This window comes from Sceloporus occidentalis, unplaced genomic scaffold, assembly GCF_023333645.1.
Source record: "Sceloporus occidentalis isolate IW3139 unplaced genomic scaffold, rSceOcc1.0.p SCAF_13, whole genome shotgun sequence".
Classification (NCBI taxonomy): domain Eukaryota; kingdom Metazoa; phylum Chordata; class Lepidosauria; order Squamata; family Phrynosomatidae; genus Sceloporus; species Sceloporus occidentalis.
In genome coordinates, this window is record NW_028316993.1 from 9,133,314 (window position 1) to 9,152,986 (window position 19,673).

At 41.1% G+C, this 19,673-nt stretch overlaps 2 protein-coding genes across 3 annotated transcripts; both read left to right on the plus strand.

Annotated features, from left to right (window-relative positions):
• Positions 1-1,882: 1,882 nt before the first annotated feature.
• LOC149304866 (sulfotransferase 2B1-like) lies at positions 1,883-7,676 on the plus strand. Of its 2 annotated transcripts, none has more exons than XM_089479367.1 (6): positions 1,883-2,056; positions 3,390-3,598; positions 3,830-3,956; positions 4,815-4,909; positions 6,344-6,524; positions 7,197-7,676. In XM_089479367.1, the coding sequence occupies exons 1-6, from the start codon at positions 1,927-1,929 to the stop codon at positions 7,304-7,306; spliced, it is 852 nt and encodes a 283-aa protein (XP_089335493.1). In that variant the 5' UTR covers positions 1,883-1,926; the 3' UTR covers positions 7,307-7,676. The 2 variants fall into 2 exon arrangements, with proteins under 2 accessions (XP_089335493.1, XP_089335494.1); XM_089479368.1 differs by having other exon boundaries at positions 1,973-2,056; positions 3,268-3,598.
• A 5,004-nt stretch (positions 7,677-12,680) lies between these two features.
• On the plus strand, positions 12,681-19,077 carry LOC149304867 (sulfotransferase 2B1-like). The gene is made up of 6 exons (XM_089478399.1): positions 12,681-12,828; positions 14,600-14,808; positions 15,361-15,487; positions 16,646-16,740; positions 17,132-17,312; positions 17,742-19,077. Exons 1-6 carry the CDS (start codon positions 12,699-12,701, stop codon positions 17,858-17,860), a joined length of 861 nt encoding a protein of 286 aa, XP_089334525.1. The 5' UTR covers positions 12,681-12,698; the 3' UTR covers positions 17,861-19,077.
• The last annotated feature ends 596 nt before the right edge of the window (positions 19,078-19,673 follow it).

The following is a 19,673-nucleotide window of genomic DNA, read 5'->3' on the forward strand; positions in this document are numbered from 1 at the left end:
TTCATGATGCTTGCCTCCTTCGTATGATAGAGTCCTATGTGATTGTGTTTATATTTTAATGTATGCTATATGTTCTTTTGTGGAGTAATGCATATATTTTTAGTTTGTGTTTCTGCGTAAATTTAATAAAATTCTTTTTAAAATTTCAATAGGATTTTGGGAAGTGAATGCTTTTGTGGATAGGATTTTAACACAATGCTGTAATATTATACTTTTCACTTTATCTTAATGTTACTATTAGTTTAATTCCATTTTAATGTTGCCTTCTGTGTGGTTTACTGTATCTGTTTTGATTTGTATGCCATGCTGAGTACTATTTCTGGAGAGTAGGCAGGATGCAGATGATGCTGAAAAAAGTATTTGCTGGAGAAACAAATAGTTGTTGGAGTTTTTGGCAGGCAACAGCCAGTATTTTGTTGCCGCCAAGGTAGCCTGTGCCCTCCCTAACCAGTAAATGGCTGTAGGGGCACCATCCATATTGGGTAACTGCCTTTTGTACATGACATCCTAACACAACTGTGCAGGCAGATTGTTGGACTTTGGTGAAGAAGATGCAGGATCACAGCTACTAGCTCCATTCCTTCCTTTGTCTCCGAGATCCTTCCATTTTATCAGGATTATTTTGTACCTCTGTTAACCTGCTTCTCTTTTGCTTCTTCTATCTCTCATTATTTTTATGTATTATCATTAAAGTTGTATATTCATGGCATGAGCTGCCTTGTTTACTAAGTTATTTATTGATCTTGTAGATCAGCTGACTTGCTTCTGTAACAGAAGAAAGAGACTAAGAGCGCAAAGATCATAAGCCATTGACAGCAGAGTGTGAGGCAGACAGGCTGAATTTGGAGGTGAGCAGGGGATCTTCTGGGGCCACGGTGGATGGGGTTTCTGTATCTGCTTTAGGAATAAGGATTGCCAGGTGCTTCATACACAGCAAACCAAAGCTATCCTTCTTCTCATCAAACTCATTTTGTGTTCTGGAATGGCACACTGGAAGCACTGACCCAAGCCTGGAATCCACTGGAACATACTATGATCGTAGGTTGCTATATTTTCAGCTCAGTAAAATAATTCAATGACTAGTTTTTTGTGGGTTTTTCAGGCTATGAGACCATGTTTTCGAAGAGTTTACTGCTGACATTTCACCAGCAGCTGTTGCTGGCATCTTCAGAGAATGCTGGCATGGAAGAGAGAGGGGTGTATATACAGTGCGCCCTTGGCTTATGCGAGGGATCCCCCCGCGTAAGCCAAATACCACACATGCTGAAGTCCCATTCAAATGAATGGGGCTCGTGCATGTGGCGGCGCAGTGGTGCGTGCCCCATTCACCCAAATTGAATGTGCTGTTCCTTGCGCCCCATGTGCTCCTGTATGGCTTTCAGCATATGCTGAAAGCTGCGTACAGCACGCCTGCGTATAACGCGGGCGCACTGTGTGTGTGTGTGTGTGTGTGTGTGTGTATATATGAGTCAGAAATGACTTGTAGGCACACAACAACAAAGGCTGTTCTGCAACTCTGAGATTTGATACGTGATATTATAGATATTCTATGTATTAAGAACCATGTGTATTAGGATGTGCATGGTAACCTTCTCAGAGCTTGCAAATGGCATTTTAGACATTTGAAGACATTTTGAACAAAACCTTCTCTGAACATGGGTAAGACATTCATTTGGTTACCAAAAGCAGTGGAAAAGTGAGTAGCACAAAAACGTTACCAAATTGTGAATAATTAATTTTCTCTCCTTTTCAAAAATTACGATATAATGAATAACCTTTCTGAACTAACTTTTTAACTTCTGTACTATCTACTGAAAGTGCTGCAGATGGGAACTCATTCAGTAAATCAAGGGTGCTGCATCATAATTTCTCTCTCTCTCTCTCTCTCTCTTTCTTAAATGTGCGTACAGTTTTCCCATATCAGTTATGACCTATTTCACCCATAAGGGGATTTCTTTCTCCACTCTGGGCTACTCACAGAAAACATTGATCTCTGTGGAAAATGACTTCCAGCTGTTGGATGATGACGTAGTGACTGTCACCTATCCAAAGTCAGGTCAGTAGTGCAGTTCTGTAATTTTGGACTCTGGACCTTTAATGCTCTTACAGGGCCCCTTTAATGTGTGTTGTTTCACATATTTAGAAGTGAAATACACAATCAAAAATTAATTATATTTGTACCTCCTTTCCATTGTATACAACTGCTACATTTCCGATACACTAGAAGGTAAGACAGCCTCTGTTCATGCTTAGAATTTTATTTTCAATTTTAACAGATTATGGTATGATTATAACTGCAGTGGGACCTTGTTATCTGCTGGGGTTTGGTTCCAAGATCTCCCATGGATAACAAAATCCGTGGATGCTCAAGTCCCATTCAATATAATGGCAGAGCAAAATGGTGTCCCTTACGTAAAATGGAAAATCAAAGTTTGCTATTGGGAATTTATACTTTTTTGGAATATTTTCAGCCTGCGGATGCTTGAATCCGTGTATCAAAAATCCATAGATAAGAAGGTCCAACTGTATAGCCTGTCTTTGTTGCCATTTCACCACACTGCTGTGCATCATATCAATGGACCTAAATCCTTGTTTCAAAACCAAGGTTTTTTCTTTTGCAGATTGTAGTGGGTGATACGATAGATTTTTGACATTTGTACATACGGTGCTTTTGAACATAGGGATATGATGATCTTATCACCACAGATCTTCTTAACATTAAGCAACAGCTAATCTTTGACAAACATTAGGCCTAAACACCCTAAAGGTGCCAGATCCCCTCTGATCTTGGAAGCAGGGTCAGCCCTGGTTGGTATCTGGATGGGAAATCACAAAGTAAACCCTGCTGCTGTCTGCTACATTTTATTAGGAAGGAACTGTCAAAGCCATCTCTGAGGATTCTTTTCCAAAGAAAACCCTATGAAATTAATGGGAGTCTCTATAATTCAACTGGTGACTCGAACACACACGTGTGTCAGGCACCTAGAAAAATTGACAGCGAGTTTGACTTACTCTCCAGATTTTTTTACTTGAATCCCAGCACTGACTCAGAAGTGTGTCAGAAATTGGTCAGTAGTCCATCAACTGAACATAGGCCTGGAACAGACAGGCCTTTGCGCCGCCCTCGTCATGTGCGAAGGTTGCCTGGTGAGCGGAGCGGATCTTGAACTAGTCCCAAATCTGCCTCAAAAGGAATGACAAATATATCTATTGGCTCTTTACAAAGACTAAATCCAATTCTTTTTTTTTTATTTACTGTATTTCTAGATTTGAAAAGTGAGGAAATTATTATTGGATAGTGGAAGGGAAAGGGCATTAGATAATGTTTACCAGAAACAAGACGTATGGAGAAGAACAGACTACTTTATAATCCGTGGACTCCTATCCAGGTACCAACTGGATGCTGGAGATCTTGGGGTTGATCCATCATGGTGGAGACCCCTCATGGGTATGCAGTGTGCCAGTGTGGCATCGGTCACCATGGATTGAGTCTGATGCTTGCCTGGAAACAGCCTTGAAGTATCCTCCACCCAGATATCTATCTTCTCACCTGCCATTCCAGTTTTTCCCCAAGTCCTTTCTCAATTCCAAGACCAAGGTAAGAGAAGAAGTCATGGAGTCAACTTTTATTTTGTCATGGAGTGCAACAGATATGAAGAATTTGGGGGTGAGTCTGTTCATTTACAGCAAGATAGTATATTGTGTAGTAAAGCTTGGGGAAGACTTGAGGAATGCTTCTTGATGGCTGCCGTGATTCTTGGGGAGCATGAAATATCCTAGATGCTGAATATGTTGGCCTTCTTAAATGTAACCTTTCTGTCACTTACAGGTTATCTATGTCCTGCGTAATCCCAAAGATGTGCTGATCTCATATTACCACTATTCCAAGGTGTTTAAAGGATTCAAGGAGCCTGGAACTATGGAAGAGTTCATGGAGGCTTTCCTGAATGGGGATGGTATGGAAAGAAACAATCAGCTGACTGCTTTAGTATAGATTGCAGCAAACTCACAGTGAATGACCACTGTACCGCTGTTTCCTTCTTTTAGTCAGAACTGGAAGTATGCTCTTGCAGCCCTGAGCATTCAATTGTGACTTGAGTGTCTGTTATCTCTTCTTTGAGGGAATCCAGGAATCTGGGTTTTTCAGAGAGCAGAGACAATTTGGACAGTAAAACGATTAGTGCACTGCTTAGTGCAGATGTGTGGAAGTGTATTGGGGTTGAGGGATAAGACTCCCAGACCAGGGACACCCCAGGCCCTGAGATTTCTGGGAACAAACTTGAGACCTATGTTAGCTCCCTGTGATGTTGCAGAAGTTGGTGCATTGGCATTTTATTTAGTAGAAAATGTTGACCATTGACACCAGTTACTCATAGAATGCCATTCAGTGCATTCAGAGCCTTTCATTCAGAACATCCCTCTCTCCCATGCAAAATGAATTACTGTAGCTCATCTGTCCCTACGCACTTATACTACATGTCCTTCACAGAGTACTTCCTTAGCAGTTTTTATAAGCCTATTACCTTTTTACTAGAGTCTTTGGCTTTGTGTGCTGGTTGTATGTGCACAAGAATCCCTATTCTTGTGTCTAACCGACAGGAGACAGGACATTCTGTCACTGAGTAGAGGAGGTTTGGGTCAATGGGGAGCCATCAGTGAGCCAGATGCAACTCTTGGCAGGTAAGCATAGAGTTTCAGGCTGCAGGCTCCAAGTGATCCTGCACTAGCGGCAGAGAGAAAACATATCCATTCCAACACCACCACATTTTCTCATGTATTCATGTTCTATTTTGCTCTCTGTTTTGCCCTTCCAGTTCCATATGGTTCTTGGTTTGATCACGTGAGAGGCTGGATGGAGATGAAGGACAGACTCAACATCTTCTTCTTCACCTATGAAGAGCTGCAGCAAGTATGTTTGGCTACAGTCACATTCCTACACTATTGCCTGCCTATCTATCTACGTATCTTGGAATTCTAGTATCCTGTGTTAAATTACTCAGTCCATAATCAGAGTTCCTTGCCTCTCTTCCAAGTGATTAAAACATTTTAAAGTTACAGAGTAATTTTGAAGTAACTCCCCTCCTTATTTCAGGACGATGGCCAATCTCTTTGCACACCCCCCCCCCCCCCAATTTGAGAAGGCATCCCATGTGTCTGAGATGGGAGACACATAGGCCTCATTCACACTATGAAAATAAACTGGGATGAATCCGGGTTATTTCCTTGGTGTTCACACTCACCCAGAATGCACTTGGATGGATTTCTTGGATGCAGTGGCGCCCTTAGGGTTGGTGTCACCCCATGACTGACCTCCTCCTCCCATTTCGCACCATACCTTAGTAAAAAGATTTTGAACTAATGTTATCTGTAAATCATAATTCCTATATACCACTGAATGTAATGCTAATAGTCGTGACAAAAACAACTAGCAAAATTAAAGTTATACCTTCAAATTACAATATCATATGCATTTAAATTTAATTTTTTTAAGAAATGCTGGGGTCCCTCCTTCCTTCTCCCACTGAGGTTCACCTCACTCTCACCATCTCTTAAAGCATTTTAAAGAGATACAGGCAAATGCCATAATGTTTCTGTCAAAATGAAGGTGTTAGAGCAGAAGTGGTGTTACCCCCCGCACTATCTTAGTGACGCCACTGCTTGGATGGGTACCATATTAATAGATCCAAAGTAATTATTCCTGTTTTGCCAATAAACTCACGTTTTACTAGCCCACTGATCTCTGGTAGCATACACACCAAATAGTCCTACTCCTAGGCTGCATATACACTACAAAATAATGCAGTTTGACACTGTTTTAACTGCCATGGCTCAATGGTACGGAATTCCAGAATTTGTTGTTTTGTGAGATATTTAGCCTTCTCTGGTGCCACAACAAACAGCAAATCCCAAGATTTCATAGCACTGAGCCATGGCAATTAAAACAGTGTCAGTTGCATCACAATTCAAAAAGGACAATCTGGAGTGTCTCCAGAGGTGAAAATGGTGGAAGCTCTGGAACTATGCCTTATAAGGAGCAACTTAGGGAGCTGGGAATGTTTAGCTTGGAGAAGAGAAGGTTAAGGGGTGATATGATAGCCCTGTTTAAATATTTGAAGGGGTATTATACTGAAGATGGAACAAATTTTGTTTTTTTGCTGTTCCAGACAATAGGGCCTGGAACTAAAGGTTCAGGCATAAGTTTCTTCCAACACATCCTTATAGCATTTTAGCTCAAGGCTGCCTGTAAAAATGACACCACATAGCAAGGGGCAGGTCTTCCCATGAAAATGCAGCGTGAGACTTCAGTTTCCCAGTCTTTCTGACTTATTCTTGTCTTCCCCAGAATCCTCGAGGCAGTGTTGAGAGACTATGCCAGATCCTTGGAAAGGACCTGAATAGTCAGCAGATAGACTCTGTGCTGGAAAATGCCTCTTTCCAGAAGATGAAAGACAACAACATGTCCAACTTCACCCTAATGCCAAATAAATATTTTAATCATAACAGAGGAAAGTTCATGAGAAAAGGTAAAAGCAGAGCAGTGTGCATTTTGGGGGTTGTGTTGAGGGTTGTCTTGTTGGTATTTGCTCCAGCTTGGACAGCGGCTGCTGGATTTTGTTTCATACTGTATAGAAAAAGACAGAATTTTAGGTTGAACTTGTGAAGGTCCTCAGTGATAATTATTCTTGTTTTCTTTATGTTCAACATCAACGTTAAGTCTGCCTTTACACTTTCTTCTCTGATATTCCTTAATAGGTGTTCCAGGACTGTGAGGTTTTCTGCTAGTAGTAATGTGTCATATGCATGTCTTAGATGGTTGATATTCCTTCATCCTATTTTCACTCCCCCTTCTTCTGTGTCCAAGCCTGCTTTTCTTATAATATGTTATGCATACAAGTTGAACAGATAGGGTGAAAGGATACAGCCTAGTCTGACCCCTTTGCCAACTGGGAACCATTCATTATTATGCCACCTTAAAATACTACCTCACTTTGCATAATAGTCAAGATGGTCATTTTAAGGTAAGTAATTATCCTGTAGGGTGCCTTGAGTCTCTTTCTGGGAGAAAGGAGGCATAACAAGGAAATGAAATAAATACTAATTTCAATGAGCTGGTTACATTTCTGTGTATTTATTGTCCCTGCTTTTGGTGTTCCAGGCATTCTGTGTATTTATTGTCTCTGCTTTTGGTGTTCCAGGGATCTCTGGGGACTGGAAAAACCACCTGACAGTGGCACAGAGTGAATACTTTGACCGTGTTTATCAGGAGAAAATGCAGAATGTAAATCTAAACCTACAATGGGATTGAAGAAGCCCAGGCTCCTCTATCTGCTGCTCGGTTTCCTAATTCTGTAGGACCACAACCCTACATGACTCAGTGTAGTGTCATAGTTTTGCATGCTGAGGCAGTGCCATCACTTAGGTTGGCATCACCTGGTACGGTAACTCATGGTGTCACAACTGCCCCATTGACCTCCCCCATGTCACATAATCCTTAGTGATGTTTTATTATGCCAATATTACTCAGCAATCAGAATTCCTACATATCGCTGAATGTAATGGTAATAGTTGTGACATAAACAACTAGCAAAATTAAAAGATATACCTTTGACTTTCAATATCATCTGTACAAAATTTCAAGTGGTTAAAGCAAAAATTTGGTAAGATGTGATGTTTGAAAGAATATGTAAAAAGAATAAAACAGTTACATTTTTAAAAATAAAATTTTAAAAAATAATATTTAAAATTCTAATTCTTTTCAAACCTGGGGCCTTGCCTTTCTCTTCCCTCTGAGCCTTACCCTACTTCCACCATCACTTCAGCATTTTAAAGGGATGTAGGTGAATGCCACATCCTGTTATTTCCAAAACGCAGATGTTTGAGGACCAGTGGTATCACCCCCCTCCCTTTTAGGTGTCACTTGGTGTGGTCTGTACCTCCTGCACCTTGTAGTAATGCTCTGTGCTGAGGAAGTCCATACCTGGCCTTTAGCTGATTCCCAGAGTTACTCTAGAGCCACTGCAGTCCCCCCAAGTCCTTCAATGCATGGTGGAGATCCTGGGTGGGGTTTGGAGAAATGTCTGGATATGTCTCTGTAGCCTGTTGTAAAGTTATTACGTCATTTGCAAAGGTTTAGAAGATCTGCTGGGGTCCTCCTGCTGTGGGTGACATGATAATTTTGCTTCTTACTACAGTGACATTGTCAGGTGCTTTTCTGATACCATTCTCCACTGGGACTTTGGTTTCTGCAGAGGGAAGAAGGGAATATCAGCATTTACATCAACCAAAAAAAGACATACCTAGGTGTAAGATTGTCTTAATGCCTGCATATGTTACTAACAGGAAGGCTTCTAACATTTGGGGTCCTTATACAAGGGGGTGCTGAAAAGCTGTAGGCCTGACTAAGAAGGGAATGACCTAGATGCATGAAGCATACATGCTATTCAATATATTCACCCTGACGTTCAACTCATTTGCACATAATTTCTCAAGTTTCTTTAACCATTCCAAAAAATAAACAAATTGCTCCTCATAAGACATGGTTTCCAGACCCTTCACCATTTTGGTTGCCCTCCTTTGAACACACTCCAGCTTCTCAACATCTTTTTAAATTTGTGGTGCCCAGAATAGGCACAGTATTCCATGTGAGGCCTGACCAAAGCAGAATAGAGTGGCACTATTACTTCCCTTGATCTAGACACTATACTTCTATTGATGAAGACTAAAATTGTATTGGCCTCTTTAGTTGCCACATCACACTGTTGATTCATGTTCAACTTGTGGTCTACTAGTAGTCCTAGATCCCTTTCACACATAGGCCTGTTACAGACTGCCAAAAAAAAGCTGCTTCGGGTCTCTTTGGAGGTATGCTGTTTAAATGATGCATGCATCCTAAGAATACAGAAGCTGCACCAAAGCTACACTCCAGTGCTTAGGAATGGAGTGTGGCTTTGGAGCGGCCTCCGGACTCTTAGGACCCATGCATCATTTAAATAGCATACCTCCAAAGAGACCCGAAGCAGCTTTATTTTGGCAGTCTGTAACAGGCCATAGTTTCATTCAAGCAGGTGTCCCCCATCCTATATCTATGCATTTCATTTTTTCCTGCTTATGTGCAATACATTACATTTTTCTGTGTTGAAATTAGAACCTTCTTCCTTGGAGGTTTTAAACAGTGGCTGGATTGCCATCTGGTGAAGGTGCTTTGACTTCATATTCATGGCAAGGGGTTGGACCTGGTGGCCATTCAGGTCTGTTCCAGCTCTGTGATTCTCTTATTCTCTCACAGCAGCTCCACTCTAGACTCCAAGGTCCTCCTATGTTCCACATCTAGCCTAGAAATGTACATGTCAGTACATATCATTACTCTGTGAGCAGGATTCCTATGAGAAATACTGATGCAGTTTCACACATGGAATGCAGTTTGACCCCTTAAGAAAGCAATTTGCATCACTAGGAGGACTTTTTATCAGCAACTTTGTAGGCCAAGTCCATAGCATTCATCACTTAATGGGCCAGTGGCTGAGAGAAGTCTTTGCCTTTCTTATACCATAAGTTATGAAAAAACAAGGAGTCTTTCTAAAAAGCCTTACTAGTGATGGGAATTGCTCCCTTTATTCTCTCCATCCCTGTAGGGAGCAAGAATTTTTATTACTCTTCTCACTGGTCTGTAAAGAGTGAGATATTTCAACTGGATCACCCTTCACAGGGAAGCCAAACCATTCCTGGCACATTTCTGCCAGGGAACATTTATTCAGGTTACAGTGCTAACTAATACTATTTGCATGTTAAGTGCTATGTTAAGTCACTAGGTGGCACTTGTAACTTTCATAGAATTTGTATATGTTGAGGTCTTAACAAACACCTGCCTCCCTCATATATTTTCTCAACAATCTTTTCAATAGTGTCCCTCCTTAACCTTTTGGTCATTTGCACAAGCCACATAGGAAAATACTGAAGAAAAGAGGGGAAAAGCCCTGTTCTGCCACCTTGTGTGATGGCAACCTCGCTCCCTCTCATAGTGTCCTGTCCTACCTTGAAGGGTTGCTGTGAAGCTCTTTTTCTGACAAGCACAGCTATAGTTAGAAATGGTTTCATTGTGATTTTGTCATACTGAAATCATGTACACAGTTTGCTTTGAGATCTGCTTTTGGATGAAATAACAAGGAAAGCTGATAAGGAAAAGTTCATATATCAAATGTTATGGTGTGGAGGCTGTGGGGGGCCAGAGGGTTCTGAACAGGTGAGATCCCCTGTGATCCCATTGCTCAGAAGATCTCATGTTGAGAAGATCTCATTAAAGTGTAGGGAAAATGCTGTTTTGCCCTCCCTCCAATTGTTTGAATTTCAAAATCTTTTCTGTCATCATTTCTCAGAGCCACATTGGGCCACATTTTCCATTTAGGCAATAAATGTGAAGTACCTTGGCCCTGATTTATTGTTCTTTCTTAACCTCCTTCAACTACATGAAGTATCCCACACTATCCTAAAATCAGATCACCTATTTTTCTTTTTTCCTTCTCTTGTTTTACTGTTTTACTACACAACTCTGTGACAGAGGAAAGGTCAAGATAAGAGTGATTGCTGCTGGAGTTGACAATGTCATCATGGCAGGTAATCCGTAAAAATCCATAAAATCTGTAAAGTGGCAAAGGTTTTTGCATTTAGAAAATGTGTGAGAACAAGCACTGACACAGCCAGCGTTGGACCTCTTGTCCTAGGTAGACCCATTGCATTTAATGGGATTTACTTACAAGTAGGCTGGCCTAGGCTTCTGCTCCCAGAGGTGTGCAATGCAATCCAAACAGCTAGTCTCATTTTCTTCCTTTGCCAAATAAATCTTGATAGGTCTTTCTGCCATTGATTAAAAAAAATATGTCCGTTTAAATAATATGTATTGACTGGAACAGAAACAGCAAGGAAGCAAGGGAATTTTAAAGAAAGAGCACTATTGGGTGCACAAAGAAAATGGTGCACGCTGGGTGCCAAGCAAACAAAGCTTTTATACTTTTCAGAACCTTATCTTTTCTACAATTGATTGGCTTAAAAAATGCCACACAGGATAAGGCAGTGAGGCGACTGCTTCACTATCCCACCCCTTGCTAGTGATTTGCCGATTAGGTTCAAAGCACTTGGTCACACTCTTTCAGCCTCAGGGCAAGGCAATAGCAAAACATCCTCTGAACAAGTCCAGAAAACCTCATGATACGTGCGACTTAGGGTTGCCATAAGCTGGAAATGACTTGAAGGCACACCCTTCAACAGCAACAACCTTGGTCAGTATGTGATTGCTTATCAGTGTGAGGAGCTTATCGCTTTGGCAAATAAGCCAGCTTACCTCTTCCGGCTTCAATTCTGGATCCGGAATGCCCGGGGAGTTTCTGACTTCAACAATTGGCTGGCTGAGCAAGGCTTCAACCCAGGATACATCTGGGCAGCAGCATCCCGCCTAGATCGGTGGTGATTTAGGCATGGTAACATCCAGGGGCATCCAGAATTGAAGCCGGAAGAGGTAAACTGTTTTATTTGTCCAAGCTATATGCTCCTTAGTCTTAGCCAAGAAACTCAAAAGCAAAGCTCTAAGGCAGGCCCAATAAGTTTCTTATCTCATGTGTGCTGCTCTGGAAAAAACTGTATCTGAGAGAGAGTTGGGAGTGGAGGATCCTCTGCATGGATTTTATTGAAAGATTAGCTGCATTTGCTCCTTCTCTCTATGAATGTCTTCCATATTATCCAAAGACGTTTTTACTGTTCCTGAATTTATTTGTCCTCATTCTCCTCCCTTCCCATCCCTTTTCCTTTTTATGTAATATTGTATAATGTAACTTTATAGGCGTGTTGCTGCCATGGTTGTTAAGGATTTTATTGGCTAAGGTTTATTGATCAGGTGGCATACCCCTGCAATACAACAGCGAAAGAGAGACTAAAGGTCATATGCAGTCGACTGCGGAGTGTGAGACAAGCAGGCGCACAAATTTTGAGGTGAGTAGGGAGCCTTTGAAGGCCATCAAGGAGACAAATTCTGCAACTGATTTAGGAACAAGAGTTGCCAGGTAGCTGTGGTCCATAGATTTTGCACTAGAAGTATCATCCTTTATTCAAAAATACTTTCAATGTTGGAGATATTCTCTTGGCCATCTAACCTGTGACTGGCATCTCCTGGAACTCAGTACGATAGTCAGTTTAGGGATGCCCCTCTTATGTTCAACTTTGTGAAAGAGTCCTTCAAACATATATTCAAAGGCCACTTTGGAGAAAGTGCATTGGATTTATGTCTCCATAATGATAGAAAATAATGATGAGAAGCAGAGTTAACTGTGCAACTACTTTCCAGTTTAAAACCCAATGTTATAGATATTATATGTATTGAGAACCATGTGCTTTACAATCCACATGGTAACCTTTTCAGAACTGGAAAAGGCATATGTCAGCATCTAACAGCATTACAAAATCTTTCTCAATAATTCTGTGCCATTCTCTTATCAATCCCAAGATAGTTGTTGGAGTAACAAAACCGGAAAGCTTTCAGGAATGATTTACATGAATTATATAATGAATTTATTTTAAAAAGTAACTTATTAAAAGTGACAGGCAGAAACACATCCAGGAAAAATAAACCCTACTAATGCTGCATCACAATGTTTCTTTTTCATTCTCTCTCTTTCTCTTTTTCATGTGTATACAGTTTGTCTGTATCAGATATGACTTATTTCACCTACAAGGGGATCTTGTTCCCCACAGTGGGATCTTCAGTGGAAACACTGAACTATGTGGAAAATGAGTTCCAGCTGTTGGATGATGACATAGTGACTGTCACATATCCAAAGTCAGGTCAGTAATACAGTCATGTCATTTTGGACCTGCTTACAGGGACCTCTTTATATGATATTGTGTGTGTTGTTTCACCTAATTGAAAAGTGAAGGTCACAACCATATTCGACAATAAAACAAAACAACTGGTGCCATCTCAGTGCATGCTGTATAACTGCTACATTATGGATTGTCGTGTGCCTTCAAGACATTTCTGACTTTTGGTTATCCTTGGCGAGATTTGTTCAGAGGCTTGCTATTACCTTCCTGGGAGTGAGAGAATGTGACTTGCTCAAAGTCATTAGGCTATTCTATGGCAGAATGGGTCTATTGGTGCCCTGCTTCAATACTGAGACTGCTGCACCACAGTGGTTTGCACATTCTGGATCCATGAGAAAAGAAAGTAAAGAAAGAAGAAATATGGGGGATATACTGTATCTTAAAAATATATTTTCAGGTCATTTAATGAATCATAACCCCCCTTTTGACTGTAGGCTCTTTGTGCCATCATCCCACCACAATGTATCCCATGAATGGATCCACCTTTTGTTCATAAATCAATGGAGATTGATGCCTTATGTGATAGATTTTTCTGTATTTGTAGATACAGTTCTCTGGAACACAGGGGATCTACTAGATTTAGATGACAGATGCACCTGTGATCTCTTAGCTGTTAAGGGAGGACCACGTTCTGTCAAGTGATCTGGAGAATGTACTCTTTCTTAGAAAAAATGGAGAGCAAGATCCAGTTAGTCCCAGACTCTTTTCTTGGATCCCAGTAATAACTAAGACGTCAATCAGAAATGGACCAATTAACTGACCATAGCCAGACTGTAGCCAAGGGTCCATAGGGGAATTTTATTATGTTGTTATTAGTCCAAATATTGCAAGAGGGGGCTGGCTACCAGAGCCCACCGAGATCGTCTCCCGATATGTATATGGAGTAGACCAGGGCCTCCCAATAACTGAAGCTGAGACAGATTGCAATAACTAGATGTCTACTTTATTGAAAACAGGGGGAACACACACAATGCACACACTCACACACACAATCAAGGCTCAGGAAGGTAGGTTGGAAATGTGGAAAAGATGTTTAGGCTTTGCTAATGGTATACTCACCAAGATGTAGTCTTCCTCCGGGAAGCGAATGGGATGTGGGACAGTGAGACAAGTCTGCTCCGCAACCTGGGTTTGAGCAGAAATGCCGGCTACCAGAACAGAGGTCCAACTGACGTGGAGTAAGTAGACCTTGTAAATGGCGCGCTGAGCAGCCAAAGTTGGGACCTTTTAAGGGCAAAATCTCGCCTGAGGGCAGAGAGTTTTGGTGATTGGAACAAAGGCGTTTAATTGCTTTCTTTCACCTGGATGTCTGGATCTGATAATATCACTGACTTAAGTTGTTCGGACAACAGACTTGAGGAGGGGGTGATAGCTTCAGGGAAGGCAAACATTTCACTCTTTCTGACTCAAGATAATCCCTTCATGCGACTTCCCAGACCTTCTAAGATGTTAATGTGGCTGCTCCCCTCAGGGGAGGTGCACATGTCCTCTCGCTTTGCCAGTAATGGCGGACAGGCTTGGAGTCTGGCCAGGGGTCATCCAAGGGTTATCATTGATTCCAAAATTTATATAAACCAGCATGGGTAACAAGACTTGGGAAATATGTAGTTACAAATAACATGTTTTCTTGTAATTATTTTTGTGTCAGTGAAGGCAAATTAGGTTGCGATTCAGTAAGGAGAAAGGGTTGGGGAAGAAGTGGCATGTTTTTGACCATCAGGTTCCCTCTCAGGTACCAATTGGATGCTGGAGATCTTGGGTTTGATTCAGCACAGTGGGGATCCATCATGGATTTCCAGTATCCCAGTGTGGGATCGGTCACCATGGATTGAGATGTCTGACTGCCTGGACACAGCCCTGAAATACCCTCCGCCCAGGTTCCTCACTTCTCACCTACCAATCCAGCACTTCCCTAAATCTTTTTACCACTCCAAGGCCAAGGTAAGAGACAAACCCATAAAACAAACCTTCTTTTTCTCATTTAGTACAACCCAGATATGAGGAATTCTGTACTAACATTGTGTGTTAGATGTAAGATGGCATATTGTGTACTAAAGCATAGAAAGGACTCCAGGAAAATGTCTTGATAGTTGTGCTGCTTCAGGGAGAACATGAACTAATCGAAAGAAAGGAACAGAGCAGTACAAACTAAAGATATTTTAGACGTCACAAAACTGAAATATGAGACATAGGTCCAAAACGCACTGCAGAAATAATCCAGTCTGAGACCACTTTAACTGCCTTGGCTCAGTGCTTGGGAATCATGGGAATTGTAGTTTATTCTGGCACCAGAGCTCTCTGACAGAGAAGGCTAAATGTCTCACAAAACTACAGTTCCCAGAATTGTCTAGCATTGAGCCAAAGCAGTTAAAGCAGTCTCATACTGGGCTATTTCTGCAGTGTGTTTTGGACCCCAATCACAAAGCATTCCATGTGTCAAACGAATGCTGGACATGCCACCCTCCTTACATGTAACCTTTCTGTCACTAACAGGTCATCTATGTATTGCGTAACCCCAAAGATGTGCTGGTCTCAAATTACCACTTTTCCAAGTCATTTAAAGGATTCCAGGACCCTGGGACTATGGAAGAGTTCTTGGAAAAGTTCCTCACTGGGAATGGTATAGAAAGACAAATCAGCTCTCTCCATCAGATTGTAGCAAAAGCCATACTGAGTTACTATTGCATTACACTTTCCTTAATAATAATAATTTGTTTTATTTATATACCGCTATTCCAAAGATCATAGCAGTGAACAGCAAGTAAGCTAATTAGCAAGTAAGCTAATTTGCCCCCAACAGTCTGGGTACTCATTTTAGCGACCTCGGAAGGATGCAAGGCTGAGTCGAGCTTGGGCCCTTTTGCTGGTCTTGAACTCACAACCTTGTGGTTTTGAGTGAATGGCTGCAGTACAGGCATTTAACCACTGTGCCATCAGGGCTCCTTCCTTTAACCAGAGGCAAAAGTGCTTTGCTTTCAACACATGAAAATTGTGCATCAAAACTCCAACTCTTATTTTAATACCAAAAAACAACTAACATGGTATTAACTTTGACAGTTTCTTCTGGGGATCTCCAATTAAGAAAGGGTATCCAGCTAGACAATGTTGCTTCAAGAGGCAGCAGTGCTTGCAATGCTGTTCATGTGTTCTTTGTTGCCATAATGACATATCCTGAGATGAGGACACACACACTCTCATTTCTCATTGCCTTCTCCTCTCAACAGTGACAGCTTCCCCCTCTGCCTATTGGTTCTCTCTCCTGCTGTGTCCTGGTGCCAATGGTGCCCTTACATCTGGCATATAGCCATACAGTCAGGTTGGGAAGGGCTTCTTCTGCTCCCGTGGTTTATCTCTTTGAAAAAATATTTGCTGCTAGCCACCATTGGTGCAGTGTGGTTTTAAAGCCTGGGACTGTGGACTAAGGAGCCAGCTGCCATAGATTCTCCTAAGCTTTGAACCAGGCTGCAACACCCACAGATTCTGTATCCACAAATTCAGCCATCCATGGCTTAAATTTCCCCCCTTTAAAAAAATTCCAAATAGCAGGCCTTGATTTTGCCATTTTATACCATTTACATATGCACCATTTTGCTATGCCCTTGCATATAATGGGGGTCTTGACCATCCACAGATTTTGGTATTCATGGGGGGTCCTGGAACCAAATCCCAGCAGATACCAAGGGTCCTGGAACCAAACCCCAGCAGATACCAAGGATCCATTGTACAACATTGCTTCAGATACAGTATTTACATTCTACCTTTTGGTTTGCTCTTCCAGTTGCATTTGGTTCCTGGTTTGACCACGTGAGAGGCTGGATGGAGCTGAAAGACAGACCTAACTTCTTCTTGGTCACCTATGAAGAGCTACAACAGGTATGGTGTGACCTCTGGCTATTTCAACACTTCTGCAACATTGACAGCTTTTGACTTTCATGAATTCTAGCAACCTAGATAAAACACCTCAAGATATATGCAGATTTCATGGCTAAGATATTTGGTGATCCCTGGGAGATGTCCTTGCTAGACACAGCCTGGAATAAGATGACAGGAAAGGGGCTTTTCATTGTCAAGAAGAGCCCAAAGTTCTTTTCCTATCCTTCCAGATTATTTCCCAACAATACCAGATAAGGCAAAATATATCTAACTGAAGGCACCTTGTAAAAATGGCACCAACTGTCTCTTTACATCACTTAGCAAGGGGCAAATATCCTCATGGAAATACAATGTGAGTTTCCCATCCTTCTCACATTATTTTCTTCCCCAGAATCCCCAAGACAGTGTCAAGAGGCTTTGCCACATCCTTGGAAAAGACCTGAATAGTCAGCAAATAGACTCTGTGCTGGAAAATGCCTCTTTCCAGAAGATGAAGGAAAACAGCATGTCCAACTTCTCCCTAGTGTCACAGGAATTTTTCGATCACAACAAAGGAAAGTTCATGAGGAAAGGTAAAAGCAGAGTTTGGGGAGGCGGGTGAGCCAGGGTTGTATCAAGAGGTGACATGTGGGTATTTGTTCCAGTTTGGAAAATGGCATCCATCATTTTGCTTCCTAAACTAAAGAGGAAGACAGCATTCCTCCTCGATGTTCCTTGTACAAAGAGTTACTAGACTTGCAGTTGAATCTTCTCCTAACCCATTGGTTGAAGGCTACTAGTTGAGATGGTCCAGTAAGCAGTATCACAGCACTGACAATGACTCTAGATGATATAATCATTGATGGGAAGGGAGCATAAAGCTCTCTTCCTCAATGTCCACTTTCCATTCCTTTCTCACTTTGCTTAATGGTAGGGCTAGTCATTTGAGAGGAAATTGGTTTCATTGTATTGATTGTACATTGTGTTGATTATATTCATTGTTGCTTCCTATGGCATTCCAGGGATTTCTGGGGACTGGAAGAACCACCTGACAGTGGCTCAGAATGAATACTTTGACCGCGTTTATCAGGAGAAAATGCAGGGTGTGAACATTACTTCCTATGGGACTGAAGAATGCTAGACTGCTCCACCTGCTGTTCTGTACACAAACATTTTATCTCTCCAAAGTCTCTGAGAGTCAATGTATTAAATAAAAGAAGCTTGTTGAAGATTTCTTATTTCCATAGATGGGATGGTACCTGAACAAATATGGCAGGGTGCAAAGAATCAGAAGGATGCAATACATTTTGAATTCTAGAATGGCCTAAAGATTAGCAATTTCTCTCTCCTCATCTATTGGTGATATATCATGGGCTGAAACTATATAGCTAAGATCCTGCACCAGAAGACATGGTACATCTCCCATTTGCCCGCCCTTAAACCTCAACTTCTTCAGGCTGCTTCACCACAGCCTGACATGGACATGTAGCAGCTACTATAGAGTGGGGCTGTGTGATGGCTAAGGAGCCTCTGGAAATATATTGAAAATGGCATCATCCCCTGGGACCACATGGAAGAAGTCCAGCAACCTCTCTAGAGCTGTATGATTCTCACCCCTTCTTAAAGTTCTCACTTTTAAGAACTGTTCTGGGATTAAGCAGAACTGAAAAGGAAATATTTATTTCATTTTTAATTTTTGTCGTTAAAGATAACTGCCTCACATTTCTGCAAAGGAGGCGTGCACCATTATCTAGTTTATATTTGCAGTGTGATCGCTAGTGCCTCTTCCTTTCCTAAATACAGCTTGGACCTCTGGGATTTTAAATTCCACGTATGGTAGGAGTCTTTGCGGCAGAATTTTGAGCATGACTTGGCTTGCATAGGAGATTAGTGTGATGGTTCTGTAACTAATTCAATCTTTTATGTCTTCTTTTTTACCGATGGGGATATATATTGGTCACTTGCAATCTGTGGGCCACTGTCTTGTTTTCCTTATTTGTTGGCAGATTTCATTGAGAACTGATCTTGATTCTGTCTCTGTGGATTGTAGCAGTTCTATTGGGATTGTAGCAGTTATATTGGGATGTTCTATTGGGAACACAACAGATAATATCCAGATTGAAACTAAGAATTCAAGTTAAAAGCTTTTGCTGATGATTTGGTTATAATTAATACAATTAACTCTAACAAGGAAATAGGTAATCTATTACAGAAACTAAAAGAATATGGTAAATTTTCTGGACTTAAAATAAATACAGATACATCTAAAATTCTAACAAAAATATGAATGTACTATAAAATGAAGAATCCGTGCATATAATGTATGTAAATATGGTTATACAAATAAAATAAATTACCTAGTAATTATTATCTCTTTGAAAAATCAACAATTATTTGAGAATAACTAATGAAAGGAATGTTAGTATATATGTTAGTATATTTTATGTTTTTTGTGTATATGTATTAGAAACTTTAATAAAAATCTTAAATTGTAAAAAGTATTAAAACAGTCACTGTTCCAATTGAAGGTTGCAAGGCACACAGCAAAAGGAACAGCAACAGACATGGAAGGTTATTGCATGTGACTACCCTCAATGGGACAGACATGTGATTTACCCAGCAATGATGGATCTTACAACATTCCCCATAGGTAGCTTGTAGTCAGCCCAAGTTTATCCTGTTCTTGAAAAGCTATGGAATAAACCCGGGTTCCAGAATTCCCTAGCATTGAGCCAAGGCAGTTAAAGCAGTCTCAAATTGGATTATTTCTGCAGTGTGTTTTGGACCAAGGTTAGCCTGGCATGACTTGTTGTTGAGAAACAAAATGATATGAAGTGCTGGTTCTTTTTTTTTAATAAATCTCAACATGATTTTGGACCAAACACAGCGCCTTATAATATGGCACTATCCCCTCTAATGTTCTGCCAGCGTCAGAATCCCTTTATATAGAAGGC

What these genes read in the sequence shown, in the direction of transcription:
- LOC149304866 (XM_089479367.1), top strand. Translation starts at nt 1,927, where the DNA reads ATGACCTATTTCACCCATAAGGGGATTTCTTTCTCCACTCTGGGCTAC. An exon ending in GGCTTTCCTGAATGGGGATG is followed by an intron (nt 3,957 to 4,814) that starts GTATGGAAAGAA and finishes TTGCCCTTCCAG; the next exon opens with TTCCATATGGTTCTTGGTTT. An exon ending in AGGAAAGTTCATGAGAAAAG is followed by an intron (nt 6,525 to 7,196) that starts GTAAAAGCAGAG and finishes TTGGTGTTCCAG; the next exon opens with GGATCTCTGGGGACTGGAAA.
- LOC149304867 (XM_089478399.1), top strand. Translation starts at nt 12,699, where the DNA reads ATGACTTATTTCACCTACAAGGGGATCTTGTTCCCCACAGTGGGATCT. An exon ending in TTTACCACTCCAAGGCCAAG is followed by an intron (nt 14,809 to 15,360) that starts GTAAGAGACAAA and finishes TGTCACTAACAG; the next exon opens with GTCATCTATGTATTGCGTAA. An exon ending in AAAGTTCCTCACTGGGAATG is followed by an intron (nt 15,488 to 16,645) that starts GTATAGAAAGAC and finishes TTGCTCTTCCAG; the next exon opens with TTGCATTTGGTTCCTGGTTT.